Below are 21,754 nucleotides of genomic sequence, written 5' to 3' on the forward strand. Positions count from 1 at the left end.
TACAGTATCATAAAATCAAGGCCAAGGGAAAATTTCATGGCCATCACCTCCCTCCACCCTTTAAACAGCAAAAGGTTTCAGTTCTTTGTATGCATCTGGAAAGGGAAGTGAAAACAGTCAAAAGTAATTCTGACATGACTCAGTCAAGGCCTGATGTGTTTGTCAGAAACACTATGTCCCCTTTTGCGCCGCTTTTAAGCTATATATTTGACCTTTGACCTTGAAGGATGACCTTGACCTTGACCTGTCACCACTCAAAATGTGCAGCACCATGAGATACACAAGCATGCCAAATATCAAGTTGCTATCTTCAATATTGCAAAAGTTATTGCAAAATGTTAAAGTTTGACCAAACCAACCAACCAACCAACAAACCAACAGACAGGGCAAAAACAATATGTCCCCCACTATAGTGGTGGGGGACATAAAAAAATTAACACACACACACAAAACTACTGATAGCGCATATATGTATGCATCTGCCGAACAGCAAACCTTTTCTTTTCACAAAACAATGTTTACAACCCTCAGCATCTCACCATCTTATAGGGGATGACTGTTTACAATCTGTTTAGCAAGAACACTTTTAGATACTGAAAACAACCGTATTTGTTCAAGAGATTGTGTTTTTGTAAAATAGTTTTTGAATAATTAAATAAAATATGTTGAATTGTTATCATATATCAAAGTCAGTTATAAAAAAGTAAATGAGCATGAGAATATGTACAGCTACTAGAAATTCAATATTGATCTTCTTTTATAGTACAAAACATCACTTGATCTTTCTTATACAGTAGACTCTGCCAATGCTGGACTCTCTGAAAACTGGAACTCTCCTGATTCCGAACGGTGGGGCCAGTCCCATATTTTCTCCTTCTATTTCTTTGTTAAACAAGGGCTGTTTGTAAAACATGCATGCCCCCCATATGGGCTCTCCATTGTAGTGACAGCCATTGTGTGAGTATGTTTTTGTCACTGTGACCTTGACCTTTGACCTAGTGACCTGAAAATCAATAGGGGTCATCTGCCATTCATGATCAATCTACCTATCAAGTTTCATGATCCTAGGCATAAGCGTTCTTGAGTTATCATCCGGAAACCATTTTGGGTCACCGTGACCTTGACCTTTGACCTAGTGACCTGAAAATCAATAGGGGTCATCTGCGAGTCATGATCAATGTACCTATGAAGTTTCATGATCCTAGGCATAAGCGTTCTTGAGTTATCATCCGGAAACCATTTTACTATTTCGGGTCACCGTGACCTTGACCTTTGACCTATAGTGACCTGACAATCAATAGGGGTCATCTGCCAGCCATTATCAACTTTACCAACGAAGTATCATGATCCTAGGCATAAGCGTTCTTGAATTATCATCCGGAAACCATTTTACTATTTCGGGTCACTGTGACCTTGACCTTTGACCTAGTGACCTGAAAATCAATAGGGGTCATCTGCGAGTCATGATCAATCTACCTATCAAGTTTCATGATTCTAGGCCTAAGCGTTCTTGAGTTATCATCCGGAAACCATTTTACTATTTTCGGGTCACTGTGACCTTGACCTTTGACCTAGTGATCTGAAAATCAATAGGAGTCATCTGCGAGTCATGATCAATCTACCTATCAAGTTTCATGATCCTAGGCCTAAGCGTTCTTGAGTTATCATCCGGAAACCATTTTACTATTTCAGGTCACAGTGACCTTGACCTTTGACCTAGTGACCTCAAAATCAATAGGGGTCATCTGCGAGTCATGATCAATGTAGTTTCATGATCCTAGGCCCAAGCGTTCTTGAGTTATCATCCGGAAACCAACTGGTGGACGGACCGACCGACAGACCGACCGACAGACCGACATGTGCAAAGCAATATACCCCCTCTTCTTCGAAGGGGGGCATAAAAATATTGAATAAACAGAATTTTGATACTTTAGGAATAAAGTGGACCTAAACACAAAACTTAACAAAATTTTCATTTTCTAAGTATAAAAAGGGCACATAACTCTGTCAAAATGCATGCCAGAGTTATCTAACTGCCTGCCCAGTCCCCTCATGATAGTAAGTAAGTGTACCAAGTTTGAATGCAATAGCATTGATACCTTATGAGAAAAGTGGACCTAAACGCCAAACTTAACCAGACGCCGACACCGACGCCGACGCCGACGCCATGAAGGTGATGACAATAGCTCATAATTTTTTTTCAAAAAATAGATTAGCTAAAAATCAAGTGGAAATTGTGAGGGATGGAAAGATGGAAGGACAGAAGGACAGACACACATATTCACATCAAGTTGGACAATTAGTATCAGCAAAATTTATAAAAAGACCAACACAAAATTTTATTCCATCAAAATTAGAATTTGAACAGAAAGCGGCGACTAAATGCTTGCCCCTTTTTGAGAGCATGAAAAATGTTGTACTGAGGGAGCCGAATCTGTTTGAATACCAATTTTCAATAAATTGAAGTTTATAACTCTGCAGTTGCTTTTCTTTTAAGGATGATCATGCAGATACCACAATGTCAAGAACTCAACCATTCCTAGATCAATTATGCTAGTTATAGACTTTGGTTGATTTATTTAAATCACGGACGTTTTCATATGCTGTAATATTGTAGGATAAGAACTGGCTAAAATGTCCTATTTTCCATAATCCAAGTATTATAACTCAACAACATGCTATCTTTGATGATGGCAACAAAAACAGCCACTATTGATACTTATTTTGACACAGGTTTTAGGTTTACATGTCAATATAACTCTGCAATATAAATATTTTACTCAAAAGTACCATCCATCCCTGTAAAACATTTAACCAAGGTAATAACCATTTAAATGCCATTATAAGAAAATAAAATAGCATTATTTTTGGTTCTGAATCACTGCACACAAGAAATATATTTATGTTGTATCAAAAACCAAGTAATGTTTGTCTAATAACACCAGTTTATGACATAATTAACATTAGTTCACACATTAAAAATGATGACTAATTTGGCACTGTTACTGAGGCCATCACAACATCTGCGTATAAAAGACTAAATTCTTTTAAAAAGTAATGAGTCAAAATTATAAGAATGTAATTTCAGACAATTAAAGCCTTAATCAATGCTATGTATTTACTGCATTAATGTTGCTGTCTTGGAAAAGGATACACGTCAGAAGCAGTTAACACAAATTTAAAATTCAAACACAACACAGTATTCTGGTATTACAACATTCAGTGTATTTTTATTGTTAGATATTTGCAATGTTTGATTCTCCGCAATCTTAATGCCATGTCTGACTTCTTGTCTGTCTGGGCTGCAGCAAATTTTTTACCGTATACGTGCGGTTATAAGACGCCGTCGCTTATAAGACACACCCCGATTTCGGACTTTATAATCGGTGGATTTAAGACTGACCCCCGTGTAACACGCGGTCAAATTTTGCCGTTTTCATTGGCTGAAAAACGGCAGAATGTTGAAGAAAATCAATAAGAAACACATTGAGAATTTTTCAAACTCGCGCTGCATACAATTAGTTATTCACGCAAGTCCGAAAAATAAAACAATCAAACAACAAAGTAAATAATATTTGTTTATTTCATGATATATAAGTAGGTTTTAATTTATTTTCAAGTATTATTCATACAGTAAAAATAATTATCAAATAAACACAATTTCTAACTATTGCGTATTTAATCAATTTGCCATAACAATTTCAAACATATTACGTTCGTAATTGATCGTATCAGTCATCTTAAAATCCCTTGAAATCCTCATCATCGCTTTCACCAAACAGTTCGTAGAATTCCTCACTAGTGAGATTGTCAACGTAAACCCAGTCGCCGATATCATCATCATCATCGTCACAATCACTAACCTTTGCACAGGCCGATATATCCTCAGATTGATCACGATTTTCCACAAGATCATTAAACAACTCGTCGTCCTGTGTACCATCCATTGAGTTTAAGATCATAAGAGTTACGTTTGCGTTTCATTTTGACGATTCCAGTAGTTGTAATTTGTAAATATAATTGTATTGTTTGACGGGTATTGAAAACTAGGAGGCAAATATAGATTACCTTGATTATGCAAATGTTACGCCCATTGTCTATAGGTAATGCCTACTTTCATAAAATTAGCCAATCGCGTGATAGAGTGAAATCACGGGTCAAGAAGAAAGCCACCTGTGGATAATTGCATGCGGTCGCTCTTTGCTCCCGCTGTCGTGGGTCCCTAATAAATAAGGTGTCATCGGCATAAGGGGGTCGTCTTAATGAATGTGTTTATTTAACAATTGACAGTTGCAAACTGGTAACTATTTTCAGACGATACTCTTATTGCCAATTATGTCTTAATTGACAATTAACAGCGTCAAACAAAGACGATCAGGTGATACAAATTTGTCAAGAAGCACTTGTAATCGCGTGTTTATTTAACAATTAACAGTTTCAAACTGCGAACTGATTTTGCTGTTATTTTAAGCATGTTTGGCATCGTGTAGCCGCTTACACACGTATACTATTATGTCCAATTTATATGACATTTAACGACGTCACGCGCAGACAATTGGGTGATACAAACTTACGACCCCAAAATAACAAAATTCAAATAAAAAATAATAGACAACAAAATCAATAACGATACATTTTATTTCAAGTAAATCGAAAACTGAACATAGCGTTCCGATACACGGTACAGGCAAATACAGACTTTAGAGAAAATGCAAATGGCTGCTGCGATGATTCAAAACAATTGACAAGTGTCCAACTTGGCCAGCGTAAGCCCAGTAAACTCGATATTTGAAATATTTCGCTTATTTTCACAAGTATCTCGCTTATAAGACGCGACCTCCACTTTAACTTATTAATTTGAGTCTTAAAAATGCGTCTTATAAGCGCACGTATACGGTAATAATGTCAAAATTTAAAAATATTCATAGATTATTGAGTCTTAGATTCCTTGTGAAGAGTAATATAAGTTTTCTCACAAAAGATGTATATAACTAATATATTGGTTTGATAAATATAAATTACAATACAACACTTTCACGCATACCTAACGGCATTCTCCTTTAATACTCTTTCTCAGAACTATATCGGTCACATAAGCATGAAACTTTCAGGGTTCAATCAACAATAATATGAGAAGTGCATGACTTGAACATTAGACTCAAGCAAGTTTGTAAGCTGTAACCAAATCATTGCTGTGATATGCTGAGGCTATTTATAACTAATATTGTATCATAACCCTGTGCATGCTGAGAAATTTGTCGTCTGCTTAAATGTTGTCTGCTAAATTTCTAAAATTAGCATTTTCTTCAAAAAAATTCAAAGAATACTATCAGAATAGCAAACAGTTTGGATCCTGATGAGACGCCACAGAACGTGGCGTCTCATCTGGATCCAAACTGTTTGCAAAGGCCTTCAAAATTCGGTTCCAGCACTGAAAGAGTTAAGATCATTAAATGCACTTTCCTTTTCACTGCTAACTAAACTATTAGATCAATGTTGATACATGAATTAAATTAATATCTGTCTGAGTGGTAACAAAATGGGATTGAAAAGCTAAACATATTTATAGATGGAATTCATTTTACTAAATTTTTTGTTCAAAATATAGCAACTTGCATGGTTTCATCATTGAGTTTGAAAAATACACACTTATAATTCTTAAGCCTACATTTAACATGCATTACTTATGTCTACTGCTAGGCCACAACAAAAATACTTGTTAATGTAGACATTCTTTATTCACAGATTTTTTTACTTCAAATTTTGATTCGTTATAACAATTATGCTTTGCAACAATGCCATCAGAGATGAGTAAAAGTTAAACTTGTTTACAAGTTTTAACTATTGTTGCATGAAACCAGCGCTTTCACCATAGGATGACATATGCCCCCTATAAACGCTTTGATAGAAAATGAGCATTTTTCGAAACCTAAATGCAAATTTTGAAACCTCAAGGCCGACCCTAAGTTCAAGGTGAAGGTCACAGGGGTCAAAATGTATGTGCGTATGGAAAGGCCTTGTCCATATACACATGCATACAACATATGAAGGTTATATCTCAAGGGACATAGAAGTTATGAGCATTTTTCAAAACCTAAATGCAGATTTCGAAACCTAAATGCGGACCCAAAGTTCAAGGTCAAGGTGTCAAAATTTATGTGTGTATGAAAAGGCCTTGACCATATACTCATGCATACCAAATATGAAGGTTATATCTCAAGGGACATAGAAGTAAACCTACACGCAGTGTGACGGAAAGACAGACAGACGGACAGATGGACGGACGGTCCGATCACTATATGCCCTTCTTTGGGGGCATAAAAAAAAGATCATAAAAAAAGTATTGAAGGTTAATGATATAAATTATAGCCTGTTTGAAAAACATGACAGATTATAAATAGTTTCCTACAGAGTTACTTACCCTGACTGCTCCACAGTAGGCCAGTCCTTTGTTACCTCCCCCTTCGAAGATTAGGTTTTCGAAGTGGAAATCATAATCATTGATGTTCACTTGCTGTGCTTTGCTATCAACCTGGTGAAAATAAGCAACATATCTATCATTAATCTGTTTAATTATAGTCCAGGCACCTGAATTCCTCGAAAAAAAAATTAGTGGGTTGAATAAAAACTATCATAAGTCAAATTAGTTTATTGCTTTTTGTTACTATTTTAAAGTTGAAATTAGGGTAGAAAATTGTATATATATCATTCATTTCACACTTTATTTTAATTTAACGCTCATAATATTGTTACAATGATGGGTTTGTTTCTTTATTGCAATTCAATAAAGAGCTTACAGTAATCATATTATATAAACTTATGAATATTTCAGGAATCAGAGCCTGAACTAAAATTGTTGAGCATTTAAGTTCCGTATTAAGATAAGGTTTTTGTCTTTAAAGGAACTGTTAACACAAATCTGTTAGGTCCATTACGATTTCTATTTTTCCATAAACATTATAGTACAATTCATTCATTTATAAAATCACTACCATAGCATTTAAAATAGTTTTATAAATAACATCTTTATTTTTAGGATCAATTGGGCATTTATGTACAAGTTCAAAAGCTCCTATGATTTAAGCAGATTGAAGATTTCACAGAAAGAATCAAGTGTTTGTTAACAAAGGTTGAAATTCTGTTATTTATATCATAAGCACCATTACAAGGGATCTCATTGAAAAGGATATGAATCTGCAGTTGTCATGACATTTCCTAATGAATCTGGGATTATCATGGACATTTTTTTAAATGATCAGGGATGGTCATGAACATGTTTGATGAACTCATACATGGTTGTGATAAACATGTGATAATCACAAACATAGGTACACGTATGTGAGGACCATCCATCTCAGGTGGTCATGAATATCTACTTGCATGATCATGAGCGGATGATAAACATTGTATAACAAAGTAATTTTATAATGCTTGAAAGTTTATGGACATATTATGATCTACACAACTAAAACAAGAGCCATGTTAACATGGCCATCCCAGCCAAAATGTGTTTGCTTGTATGAGAACATTTGTTTTAGAGAGTAGAATAATATTTGTAAAACATGGCACCAGTGTCATCTATTTATATTTCAAGGATCAATTAGTAGTATTGTGTTGGAGTTATGCTGTAGAGAATAAAATATATGGACATTATATACAGGGAGATAATTCAAAAACTATGGTAAAGAAAGTTATGGTTCTTAGTCAGTAAACTTCTACTTGCCATCTGTTTATATTTCAAGTTTCAAGTAAATTCCTTCAGTAGATTTAGAGTTATGCTCCTGACAAAAATTTACTGTGAAATTATATAAAGGGAGATAATTCAAAAACTAAGGTAGATAGAGTTATGGTTCTTGGTCACTGCACTTCTTCTAGTTGCCATCTGTTTATATTCTAAGTTTAAAGTAAATCCATTGAATAGATTTGGAGTTAAGCTCTGGACAAAGTTTCTGACAAAAGGACGGACAGACGGACGGAGACTATTACTATATCCCTTTCCAAAATTTCGGCGGAGATAAAAAACATGGAAATGGAACTTTATTGAGTATGACATGCTCATAACAACGTAACAATGATTATAACATTGAAAAATAACTCAATTCAAGATTATGCAAAAGAAAATCTAAAAAATAACTAAACAGTATTGACACCAGTGAACACACAAAAACCATATCAGACATTCAGTTTGTTTGAAATGGAAGACAACTAACAAACAGAAATTTAAGCTTTATTAACGAACATGAAAATGCCAGGTTTTCAATGCTTAACTTAGTATTTTAGTTTATTTTAATAATTGCTCAATTCCAATCTAGGTATGTATGTAAGCTTTGACCTACCCACAAACTTTAGAACAATCCCTATCCAGAAAAATTGTATTGAATGAAAACAGTTTTTCTTTCTTTTTTTTAACAGTGAACAGTATCAATTTACTTTCAATTGGGTGAAATTATCATCGCTTCTTTTTTATAAATAATGAAGAATTATTGATACTTACTTAAAAATGAAAATACTAAATGTAAATATGTCAGTTAATTGGAAATTACAACTTCAAAGTCTTAATTCCTTTAATTTACAGCTCTATTTCCAATAAATATGTACATTAAACCCTCAATAGGAAAGTGGTGAATATAGGGACTTGATTTGGGAAAAAAACTTATTGCCATGATATTATTTAGACCAAATATAAGCTGTAAATTAAGCCAACAAAAGCACGGTTTGTATTCTGTATATCTGTTGGTTTGTATTCTGTATATTTGTAAGTCTTACCTGAAGGCTATAATAGTCAATATACATGCAACATAATCATAAAAAAAAACTCAACTTAAGATGCACTCTTTAAATTGCTCTACATAACACAAAACAAAGCCAGTGAGATATCACAATCTTGTGCTTCATATCAGCTTCATACCTTTGGGCAGTAAGTCTAAAACATGAAAACACAAACACTAAATTTAAGTTTTAAGAACGCACTACGACGCTGTTACGAGTCAACTGCGATAAAATTCAGACTTGGAGGTCCTTGCCAAATTTTAAACACATTTAAAAACTGACCACAATTTTTTGGGAGCTCACGACTTGCAGGAATCACTTACCACCGCCCAACGACTAGCTACGAATGAGAAAGGACCTTCGCCGATTGAGCTACAAATGTCCCCGACCTCAAAATATTGGAAATCGGGACAAATTGTGGGGAATTGGGTCATAGTGGAATACCCCTATTACATGAAGTTCAGATACCTGTTATGCCAGCTATATTTGGTTTGGTTGGGCTTGATGGGAAGAAAAGCATTTTGTATAATTTTTTCTAGATGCAATTTGGAAGTGCACTGGGAGGTTTTTAAACAGAGGAAATATATTGAACTGTACCTCTGGGTTATAATACTAGAAATCGATAAAAAATGTTACAAACAATACATCAAGCAAATAGATAAGCAACAGATAAAATTAAATAATTGGAATAACAAAATGAAAAAGATAGTGTAGGAAATAGTGTTGAAACAACATAAGTTTTCTAACACTTATATTAAAAGATATTTTAACCCCTGCGTCTTGCACGTTAAACAACTTCACAAAAAAAAATATTGTTTCAAATCCAAACAATCTGGGATAGTGAGATATCGAAAATGAAAAAAAAACATGACGCAAAATTTATGTCCTTGCTGCTTTCCTTTTTACGATGTACTGATACCCCGTGTACTCCACTCCATAACACTGTGCAGTGTAGAGCGTGCCATTAAACAGGTAAAATGTTTGTTGAATCATGCATCCACCCACCCAATTTAATTTTTTAATTCAATTAATTTTAATTGGCAATCCTTCATGCCACTTTTTGGGGATCTTCTATCAATTCAATTAACATGTGTACAGTTATGCGATATAACTTGTTATTATTTTGGGAAATTAAAACAATATGAAACAAGGGCTGTTTGTAAAACATGCATGCCCCCCATATGGGCTCTCCGTTGTAGTGAGAGACACTGTGTGAATATGTTTTTTGTCACTGTGACCTTGACCTTTGACCTAGTGACCTGAAAATCAATAGGGGTCATCTGCCAGTCATGATCAATTTACCTATGAAGTTTCATGATCCTAGCCATAAGCATTCTTGAGTTATCATCCGGACACCATTTTACTATTTCGGGTCACCGTGACCTTGACCTTTGACCTAGTGACCTGAAAATCAATAGGAGTCATCTGCGAGTCATGATCAATCTACCTATCAAGTTTCATGATCCTAGGAATAAGAGTTCTTCAGTTATCATCCGGAAACCATTTTACTATTTCGGGTCATTGTGACCTTGACCTTTGAACTAGTGACCTGAAAATCAATAGGGGTCATCTGCGAGTCATGATCAATCTACCTATGAAGTTTCATGATCCTAGGCCTAAGCGTTCTTGAGTTATCATCCGGAAACCATTTTACTATTTCGGGTCACCGTGACCTTGACCTTTGACCTAGTGACCTCAAAATCAATAGGGGTCATCTGCGAGTCATGATCAATGTACCTATGAAGTTTAATGATCCTAGGCCCAAGCTTTCTTGAGTTATCGTCTGACAACCACCTGGTGGACGGACCGACAGACCGACCGACAGACCGACAGACCGACATGAGCAAAGCAATATACCCACTCTTCTTCGAAGGGGGGCATAATGAACATGATGTTGCAATATCTTGGTCAATTACAATCAGTTATCACTAAAAATACTTTTAATGGATTTCCATGAGTCCACTCAACCATGATCTCAAATGTAAATCAAGCATTTAAACAATATCCATAAATTTAAGATCCAAAAAAGTTGCGCCATATTGCCAATCTATACAATGTCAAGTCAACAAAATTAAATAATATATTACTTTCCTTGAGTGCACAATAAAAATTCTATGTATTCTGTGTAATAGATTAAATGTTTAATATAACAAATATCATAATGAAAAGCATAGTGATGTTAATAGCTTTCAGCAGGTAGCAGCAATTGCCGTTAAATTACACAAAATAAATTACCTGAGTCCCAAACTAAGGGGAAAAGGAGTACTTTAAAAATTTCAATGGTTGTTTTATAAGATAATAACAATATGTACTTTAAATTATACACACACATAATGCATTAATCCAAAGACAAAAGGGGCAAGAGCTGCATGAATATATTTAACATTTCTGACTTTGTTAAATTATACAAAAAAATAATATGTTCTCATTGGTTTTGTTTTAATTATAAGCTATTTTGCAATGGTTAATGTGGAAATTCATGCAAATAAATGCACTGTGTTACAATATTTGCTTATCTCATTATTGCATGATGTGAAATATTCAATTGATTTGTGGTTAAATGAACAGGATATTGCAGAAGTCCATGCAAAAAACAAGGTAATAAATGTATTACCAATTAATACATGAAGTACTTCAAATAATTGTTCAGTCGCAAGTTTGTTTCGCATGTAAGGAACTTTATCACAATTCAGAACAATATCTGCAACAAAAGTTTGTTTTAAAACGGAACGATGGACCTTGACCAAACTTGCCACAATCTCAATCCCGATTTTGGTCGCATTGTAAGCTCAGTTTTCAAACAAAATGTTAGCACTAGACCTTGTTACTCAGTGGAAACCAATTCAAACACACACATATCAGAGGGGGTAATTACGTGATAGTCAAGATGGCGACGTCCATACCGAGACGGTTTTTTTTCGCCGTTTTATACCCTTTATTACTTCTGTTTATTTTTTATAAAGACGCTCACTTTCCAGCCATATCAGTAAAAAGGTGATAAGCGTTTATCTCGTATGTAAATTCGCTTTATATCTCGACTTTACTCCCTGCATATTTTCTTAGTGAAGCCCTAATTAGGTCATCCCGCTAAGAAATTTCGCACCGAGTAAAGTAGAGATATAGAGCGAATATTAATATGAAATAAAAGCCAGTTACTATCTTCCTAATATGGCTGGAAAGTGAGCGGAATAAAAACAAACAAGATGTGTTTGTGAAACACAATGTCCCCCTATATGATGTTTGACATTGTAGGATGACCTTGACATTGTGAAGGATGACCTTGACCTTAACCTTTCACCACTCAAAATGTGCAGCTCCATAAATACACATGCATGCCAAATATCAAGTTGCTATCTTCAATATTGCAAAAGTATTCATAAAATAAGCGATTTGGGCCACATATATTTGACCTCTGACCTTGAAGGATGACCTTGACCTTGACCTTTCACCACTCAAAATGAGCAGCTCCATGAGATGCACATGCATGCCAAATATCAAGTTGCTATCTTCAATATTGCAAAAGTATTTATAAAATGAGCGATTTTGGCCACATATAATTGACCTCTGACCTTGAAGGATGACCTTGACCTTTCACCACTCAAAATGTGCAGCTCCATGAGATACACATGCATGCCAAATATCAAGTTGCTATCTTCAATATTGCAAAAGTAGTCATAAAATGAGCGATTTTGGCCACATATATTTGACCTCTGACCTTGAAGGATGACCTTGACCTTTCACCACTCAAAATGTGCAGCTTCATGAGATACACATGCATGCCAAATATGAAGTTGCTATCTTCAATATAGCAAAAGTTATTGCAAAATGTTAAAGTTGGCGCAAACAGACAGACCAACAGACAGGGCAAAAACAATATGTCCCCCACTACTATAGTGGGGGACATAAAAATAATACAAGTAATACAGGGTATAAAACGACGAAAAATACCAGGCTCGGCATGGACATCGCCATCTTGTTTGTCACGTGATTACCCGGGGGGGGGGGGGGGGCCCTCTGACATATGGACTGGATTGGGGGTAAACCTGCAGTTTTAGCTCAGATTGAAATTAATTACAAAATGTTACTTCTTTTTTAAAAGTATGCTACAAAACAGATATTAATCTGAGAAAAATAAGCTTTAATCATCACCATACCAACATAGACTTTAATTTTATAAGGCGCAATAACATACTGAAGAATTGTCTAAGTAACAATCGCCTTGACATGTGTACCAGTCTTTTCCATGAGAAATCCCAAATGAGCCCCTTACTGTAGTTGAGATATGTCAATTTGTTGACAACAAATTTTTGACAACAAATTGAGAGGGAATCCCACTTTGCAAGACTAACCGTCATTGTAAAATCTTTAGGTAGAAAAAGTCACTCATTTTCTTTCTCAGCATGCTACCAAACTTGTCCAGTACAATTTAATTCATTTTAATATGGAGACAACAAGTCGCGTTGCAACTTTTTAAATGAACTGATTAAGTCATCAGCAACTTGTGTACCAAAATACTTAAACCAAGCCAACATCTTGATGCCCTAGCAAGTAGGAATATTATCTTTTTCTTGAAAAGTTAAGCCTAAAATAGCAAAATAACCACCAAATCCCTTCTGCATTATTTATATAATATTGAACATTGCAATTAAATGTTGGCATGGTATTCAAACACAAAACAAAAGGATATGCAAGTCAATTTTCAAGATTGTGTTGAGAAGCTGTGAAATCTTCTGTTTACACTGATAAGTCAAACCTACCTCATCATGACTGAGAACTGAACTCAAAATTGGTCTACGTTGAGGCCCCAGCGTCATATCAAGTGGGACCAAATCGTCACAATTCCAGTCTGAAACAATAGCAACTCACTGGATTAAATCATTCTTATTTGACTTACAAAATAAGTCTTATACAACATGGTGAAACATTTGAAAATTATAACAATTTAACATAACTTGTCACACATAGTTTTCTCAAAAAGTGTGATTTGTAACAGTCTAAACTGCTTTAAACTAGGTTCATTACATGTAATTTCTTTAACTTTTGCATACACCAAAAGCATCTTTTAACAACAAATTTATTGTTCAAACTTGCAAATTAATATTACAGTTGTAATACAAAGATAAATTGCAATTTACACCAATTACGAAAGCACAAACAAAAGTGAGATTAAAATGCCTATTCAAATTATTAGCGCAGAAAATGTTAAAATATCAAGTGTATATCATGTCATGGCACATCAACAGAGCAGCTTAATTATAACTTATATACTGTTTTTGTAGTTTAGAATCAATGTTGATTAAATGACTAAATGACTAAAATAATGAATTTTTTTTTTCTTTCTTTTTACCTTTACAAACGTCGTGGTCATACAAATCATACAGTATAGCAATACAAGTGATTCCGTGACATAATGATTGTACAAATGCATCTAAAAATAGCAAAAAGTGTATGTTTAAGCAAGCATGAAAGGTTATAATAAATATCAAAGAAGCTACCTAACATAGAGAATAAAAAGTTCGCAAGAATCATGGTACTTATAAAGCAAGCTTATTAAGTAAGCATTATAATGTAAAAGGAGTAGTTATGGATAACATTATAATGTATAAGGAGTGGTCATGGATAACATTATAATGTAAAAGGAGTAGTCATGGATAACATTATAATGTATAAGGAGTGGTCATGGATAACATTATGTATAAGGACTAGTCATGGATAACATTATAATGTATAAGGACTAGTCATGGATAACTTTATAACATATACGGAGTTGTAATGGATAACATTATTACATATAAGAAGTAGTCATGGATAACATTATTATGTAAAAGGAGAAGTCATGGATTTGACCAGCCTGAATAGGTTGAACAATCCATACCATGACAACAAAGATCAACACTGATCCTCAACAACACTTGACATACATGCACACATTCCCATTTTTCCTACTGATACACCCATTATTTTCCCATAACAGATTCAGCTTAAGTAAGGTTATCAAGGTTATATAGGTTAACAGCCATTCACTTTTTTAAAATGGAACAAGGGCTGTTTGTAAAACATGCATGCCCACCATATTGGCTGTCCGTTGTAGTGGCAGCCATTGTGTGAATACGTTTTTTGTCACTGTGACCTTGACCTTTGACCTAGTGACCTGAAAACAATAGGGGTCATCTGCGAGTCACGATCAATGTACCTATGAAGTGTCATGATCCTAGGCAAAAGCGTTCTTGAGTTATCATCCAAAAATAATTTTACTATTTCGGGTCACTGTGACCTTGACCTTTGACCTTGTGACCTCAAAATCAATAGGGGTCATCTGCCAGTCATGATCAATCTACCTATGAAGTTTCATGATCCTAGGCATATGCGTTCTTGAGTTATCATCCGAAAACCATTTTACTATTTCGGGTCACCGTGACCTTGACCTTTGACCTAGTGACCTCAAATTCAATAGGGGTCATCTGCCAGTCATGATCAATCTACCCATGAAGTTTCATGATCCTAGGCATATGCGTTCTTGAGTTATCATCCGGAAACCATTTTACTATTTCGGGTCACCGTGACCTTGACCTTTGGCCTAGTGACCTCAAAATCAATAGGGGTCATATGCAAGTCATGATCAATGTACCTATGAAGTTTCATGATCCTAGCCCCAAGCGTTCTTGAGTTATCATCCGGAAACCACCTGGTGGACGGACCGACCGACCGACCGACCGACAGACCGACCGACAGACAGACCGACCGACATGTGCAAAGCAATATACCCCCTCTTCTTCGAAGGGGGGCATAAAAAATCAGCACAAAAAAGTCTAGAATTATTTTTAAGTATATATGAAACTGAGTCTTTTTATGAAAACAAAGATTAATTTTAAATGAAACTCAATGATTGTCTGTAACGACAAACAAATATATTATAAACACTACAGAATAAAGTAGTCAAATGTATTCCACATTTCAATAGCAGACATATATTCCAATAATGTAAGAATCTTAATAATTACCGTATCACTATTGTTTACCTGCCAATGAGCAACTTGTTGTCATACTTATGTGTTGCTATTTCATTACTTCCAAGAAACCAGAACTTTGAATCATTGTTTAATGACAGTTAAGCAATAATTTGTTACAATGTTTTCTTACATATAATATAGGTGATTTACTCACAGTACAAATCTACTTTAATGGTATATATAGGGTCGTGCAATTAAAAATATGAAATTACACTGGGTCACTATAGTAACTATAGCCATTGTTACCCTGAACTTGACCCTACCTTGGTACATATCTGTAATTAAATAAATGGCTGTTAAACTATGTATTTCTAATAATTATGAAAAGGAAAAGCAAAATGTTATAAGATAAACATACTGACCAAGTTCAATTTAGACGGATAAATAAATGTGGTCTGTTTTAAGTGGTGGCAAGACTTTTCCAATATTTTGATCTGTCAAATTTGATTTGATAGCCAATTGTATAAATCTGGATATCTCTTATCCAGCGGATAACTTTTGTTTATCTTCAATTTTAGGATATCTCTTTGGTTAGTGATTGTATAAAAAAAAGTAGATATCGGAACAGGTGCACATTTCAGTTAAGTTTTGGATAAGTTTTAGACAAGGAATTTGACTTAAGTTATCTTTAAATAAAACAAGGGCTGTTTGTAAAAGATGTATGCCCCCCATATGGGCTGTCAGTTGTAGTGGCAGCCATTGCGTGAATATATTTTTGTCACTGTGACCTTGACCTTTTACCTAGTGACCTGAAAATCAATAGGGGTCATCTGCCAGTCATGATCAATGTACCTATGAAGTTTTATGGTCCTAGGCCTTATTATTCTGGAGTTATCATCAGGAAACCATTTTACTGTTTTGAGTCACTGTGACCTTGACCTTTTACCTAGTGACCTGAAAATTAATAGGGGTCATCTGCCAGTCATGATCAATGAACCTATGAAGTTTCAAGATCCTAGGTGTAAGCATTCTTGAGTTATCATCCGGAAACTATTTTACCATTTCAAGTCACTGTGACCATGACCTTTGACCTAGTGACCTGAAAATCTGTAGGGGTCATCTGCCAGTCATGATCAATGTTCCTATGAAGTTTCATGATCCTAGGCGTAAGCATTCTCGAGTTAAACCAGAAACAATTTTACTGTTTCTAGTCACTGTGAACTTTACCTTTGACCTAGTGACCAGAAAATAAATAGGGGTCATCTGCCAGTCATTATAAATGTTCCTATGAAGTTTCATGATCCTAGGCGTAAGCATTCTCCAGTTATCATCCGGAAACCAGTTTACTATTTTGAGTCACTGTGACCTTGACCTTTGACCTAGTGACCTGAAAATCAATAGGGGTCATCTGACAGTCATGATCAATGTACCTATGAAGTTTCATGATCCTAGGCCTAAGCGTTCTTGAGTTATCATCCGGAAACCATCTGGTGGACGGACCGACGGACAGACGGACCGACATAAGCAAAACAATATACCCCCTCTTCTTTGAAGGGGGGCATAAAAAGTTATTGGATTGGCTAAAGTTATCCATATTTATACAAATGGCTACAGTGGTGACCTAATTTTAATATGAAAGTGACCCAGATTCAAGCTTGGCCTTGCGGTTTTCATGATAAACATTCTGAAAAAGTTTCATCACACTTAAATGAGTATAAGTTGTGGCCTCTAGAGTTGTTAAACTGTTCTCTAAGATCTGACCAAATATATAATTTGTTGGATGCGCGTTTTCCAGATTTAGTGTGTGTTTAGATAAGGAAAACACTGAGTTCCGTCAAGATATGAGTCATACATGAGGCCTCTCAAGTGGTAACAAGATTTCTCTATTGGACCTGGTGACCGAGCTTTTTTAACGTTCATGACTCAGATTCACATTCCGCCTAGATATTTCAGGATAAACATTCTAACCAAGTTTCATTAAAGGGACCCTCAACCACAAACGACGAAAAAACAAAAGTTCCAAAATACTGTATTTTTTTACAATTATTAGTTTAAAATCTTAACTTAGGGAATTTTAATTGCTTGGTTTCTAATTTAACAAAATCTTTTCAATATTCTTTTATATGCCCTTTTTAGGTGAAAAGTTCAGTGTCAGTGCTCATTTGGGACAGAATTAACCTCTTCATTGGAGACATGAAATATTTCAACAAACTGAGATCATGACCTACATTGGAGACATGACATTGTTCAATAAACAGAGATCATGACCTACATTGAAGACATGACATTGTTTAATAAACTGAGATCATGACCTACATTGGAGACATGACATTGTTCAAGAAACTGAGATCTTGACCTACATTAAAGACATGACAATGTTCAATAAACAGAGATCATAACCTACATTGAAGACATGACATTATTCAATAAACTGAGATCATGACCTATATTTTAGACATGACATTGTTCAATAAACTGAGATCATGACCTACATTGGAGACATGACATTGTTCAATAAACTGAGATCATGACCTACATTAGAGACATGACATTGTTCAATAAACTGAGATCATGACCTACATTGGAGACATGACATTGTTCAATAAACTGAGATCATTACCTACATTGGAGACCTGCAATTGTTCAATAAACTGAGATCATGACCTACATTGGAGACATGACATTGTTCAATAAACTGAGATCATGACCTACATTGGGGACATGACATTGTTCTATAAACCGAGATCATAACTTACATTGGAGACATGACATTGTTCAATAAACTGAGATCATTACCTACATCGGAGACATGACATTGTTTAATAAACCTAGATCATTACCTACATTGGAGACATGACATTGTTCAATAAACTGAGATCATTACCTACATTGGAGCTAACTAACTAATGGGGTTGTTTACCCTCGGGACTTTGGTTAGAAACCATTGCCTGAGCACACTGCTTAACTTAAAACTCTACGTTAAAAAAGCCGAAAACGGCTATAATATGGTCAGCCCGATTTTACTGGGCTGTACCATTTATAATACAACAATACATTGCAGTGTTGATGCGGAGCTTCAATAAAAATCTATTGGTTTTAAAATATCTGTACTTTACTTATTCAAAAAGCGTTAAAAACGCAGTACTCAATAAAATTAATAAGCAATGTCTTGCCTAAAGCTGTAAGAAAGCGGCGTTTTCATTGGTTGACAGTATTTAAAAGCATGGCTCTGATTGGTTATCTCTTTCACGTCCACGCAAACGCAAGTAGGTCAATCCATTTTGGGATGAAAAATTCACACAAAGAACAACCTTGACGTGGCGTCTGCTCTTGCACGGACGTGAAAGAGATAACCAATCATAATGTTTGTGTCTGCTCTTTTGCACTTTTAAAATGTAAACAAAGCAGAATTTCATTAGAAAATGTATGAAACAAGAAGGAATAATTACATCCATTAATACTTGAATCTTTTTGAATTTAATATGATTGGTATATGTTATTAAAGCACTATGAAGATGTTATATTAATATTATTGTTATTATTATTATTATTATAAGTATGTTGTTTGTGTTGCAAAGAGAGAGGAGAGGGATAGCCCAATTTTCATAAGTATTAATGGTGAAAACACATACTATTATATGTGGTATCATCATTACTAGACCCATTGTTCAGTATTTACTGCAATGGGTTGTTGGAGTCTTGAAACTTTGTGATCTGTGTTTTCAATGTCAAAATCCAAATATGATTACTTTTAATATAATGTTAATAGAAAAGAAAAAGAATACACGGATGTGTAATATGTTTGTAAAACAAGGGACAAAATTGTCACAAAACCAGGTTTTCATTGTGAAAAAAAATCTGATTAAGGGAGACAACTCAAACTGAACTTTTGAAATGAACAAACAAAATTAACCCCCTTTGTAAGTTTGTTTCAAAATAAATCTATTTTAAGTTGTGGTGACCTTGACATTGGAGATATTGACGTGATTCTTTCGTGCGACACACCGTCCCATGATGGTGAACAAATGTGCTAAATAATTGTAAAATCTCACAATGAATGACATAGTTATGGCCCAGACAAGCTCATTTATTGCCAATTTTGACCTTTGAACTCAAAGTGTGACCTTGACCTTGGAGATATCGACGTAATCATTTCGCGCGACACATCGTCCAATGATGGTGAACAAATGTGCCAAATGATTTTAAAATATGACAATGAACGACATAGTTATGGCCCGGACAAGCTTGTTCCGCCCGCCCGCCAGCCCACCAGCCTGCCAGCCCGCCCGCATTCGCCAATCTAATAACCAGTTTTTTCCTTCGGAAAACCTGGTTAACAAAATCAAATGATAATATTTAAGGATTTTTTAGATTACAAAGTGGTTTAACATAACCACTATGTATTTACAATTACATAATAAAGTATCAAAATTTGGTGTATATTTAAGGTTTAAATTTAATGATATACAACAAGATCTAGGCAGTGGGAAAATATGACTATTTACAACATTAATTAGTAGGAAAGTTAGCGCCTGGTTGAATAGCTCTCATATGAAAAGAGACTTTGTGTGTGGACATGCAGTTATATGGAAAGTTGTAATTGTAATTGTGTATATATTTATGTATGTGGCTCAATATTAAACACTTGCAGACAGGGAATATAGCCGTAATGCTCCAACATAAGACCCTGTCTGTATGGAACGTAAGGAGTATTGGGCTATTAAGAAGAAACTTCCCCCCAGAGTGGCGTTAAGACAATATTTTAAAGAAAATCAATAGTAATATTAGTATATTACAGTTAATTACTTGCTTGTCGCCAAAAAACGGTTACCTTTATAGGGCCACATAAGAATTATAAGGTAAAACAATATATTTTACAGTTAAAAATTTAACAAAACAAAGAAGTTTCTATATAAAAGTAAATTATGTACATCATGTACAAAGCTGCAAGCATTTATTAATAGGTAAAATACATAATGCCACCCTGGGCGGTTTAAAGAAAGAGAGTTTGGAAGTGTAGGCTGGTGTGGGTGGGGCGAGCCAGCAAGGGTAGTATTACTGGGAAGGGTACAGGGGAGGTAATTATGGAGGTGAAGTTTTATGATGGTTGTGTCCCCTAGACCAGAGGGACTGCACGGTAAATGGAAATTACAAATGGAGAATGATGGATAAAAATTAAAGACAATATGATGTTACCATACTGAAATAATCCAGTAATATGGAATTGGTTAAAGATAAGATGAAGGAAAAAACCCACAAGATGCCTTAATCTAACCTATAATACTAAATATATAGGGGATGAAACAGAGTAAAAAATGGTACAAAAGTACTCATTTGCTTTAATAAGCAAAGTAACAATTTTAATAGAAGTAAGAAAATCAAACAAACAATAAAGTACAGGTGTACTTTATATACTATAATACTTAATATAGCAATTTTAAAACAAGGGCTGTTTGTAAAACATGCATGCCCCCCATATGGGCTCTCCGTTGTAGTGAGAGCCATTGTGTGAATATGTTTTTTGTCACTGTGACCTTGACCTTTGACCTAGTGACCTGAAAATAAATAGGGGTCATCTGCCAGTCATGATCAATGTACCTGAAGTTTCATGATCCTAGCCATAAGCATTCTTGAGTTATCATCCGGAAACCATTTTACTATTTCGGGTCACTGTGACCTTGACCTTTGACCTAGTGACCTGAAAATCAATAGGGGTCATCTGCAAGTCATGATCATTCTACCTATCAAGTTTCATGATCCTAGGAATAAGCGTTCTTCAGTTATCATCCGGAAACCATTTTACTATTTCGGGTCGTGACCTTGACCTTTGACCTAGTGACCTGAAAATCAATAGGGGTCATCTGCGAGTCATGATCAATCTACCTATCAAGTTTCATGATCCTAGGCCTAAGCGTTCTTGAGTTATCATCCGGAAACCATTTTACTATTTCGGGTCACTGTGACCTTGACCTTTGACCTAGTGACCTGAAAATCAATAGGGGTCATCTGCGAGTCATGATCAATCTACCTATCAA

At 35.1% G+C, this 21,754-nt stretch overlaps 1 protein-coding gene and 1 long non-coding RNA gene across 20 annotated transcripts in view; both read right to left on the reverse strand.

The window, feature by feature from the left end:
• The window catches only part of LOC127856622 (uncharacterized), a 165,062-nt gene that overhangs the window by 43,361 nt on the left and 99,947 nt on the right, over window positions 1–21,754 (reverse strand). For 12 of the 18 annotated variants that reach the window (XR_008038147.1, XR_008038146.1, XM_052392934.1 and 9 more), the window contains 3 exons: window positions 13,527–13,615; window positions 9,367–9,381; window positions 6,422–6,532 (listed from right to left, as the gene is read on the reverse strand). Coding sequence is in view for 16 of the 18 variants with exons in the window: in XM_052392934.1 (XP_052248894.1) it covers window positions 6,422–6,532; window positions 9,367–9,381; window positions 13,527–13,615 (215 nt within the window). In the remaining 2 variants the exon portion in view is untranslated. Of the gene's footprint in view, window positions 1–6,421; window positions 6,533–8,908; window positions 8,924–9,366; window positions 9,382–11,004; window positions 11,017–13,526; window positions 13,616–21,754 lie in introns of all 18 variants that reach the window. The other 6 variants (XM_052392940.1, XM_052392936.1, XM_052392941.1 and 3 more) reach the window with 3 other exon arrangements.
• LOC127856626 (uncharacterized) lies at window positions 18,099–18,600 on the reverse strand. 2 transcript variants are annotated; one of them, XR_008038149.1, is made up of 3 exons: window positions 18,560–18,600; window positions 18,384–18,427; window positions 18,099–18,163 (listed from the first exon to the last, which is right to left on the reverse strand). It is a non-coding gene; the product is annotated as an uncharacterized LOC127856626 (long non-coding RNA). The 2 variants fall into 2 exon arrangements; XR_008038148.1 differs by lacking the exon at window positions 18,560–18,600 and adding an exon at window positions 18,208–18,251 and having other exon boundaries at window positions 18,384–18,424.

Source organism: Dreissena polymorpha, chromosome 13 (assembly GCF_020536995.1).
Source record: "Dreissena polymorpha isolate Duluth1 chromosome 13, UMN_Dpol_1.0, whole genome shotgun sequence".
Lineage (NCBI taxonomy): Eukaryota > Metazoa > Mollusca > Bivalvia > Myida > Dreissenidae > Dreissena > Dreissena polymorpha.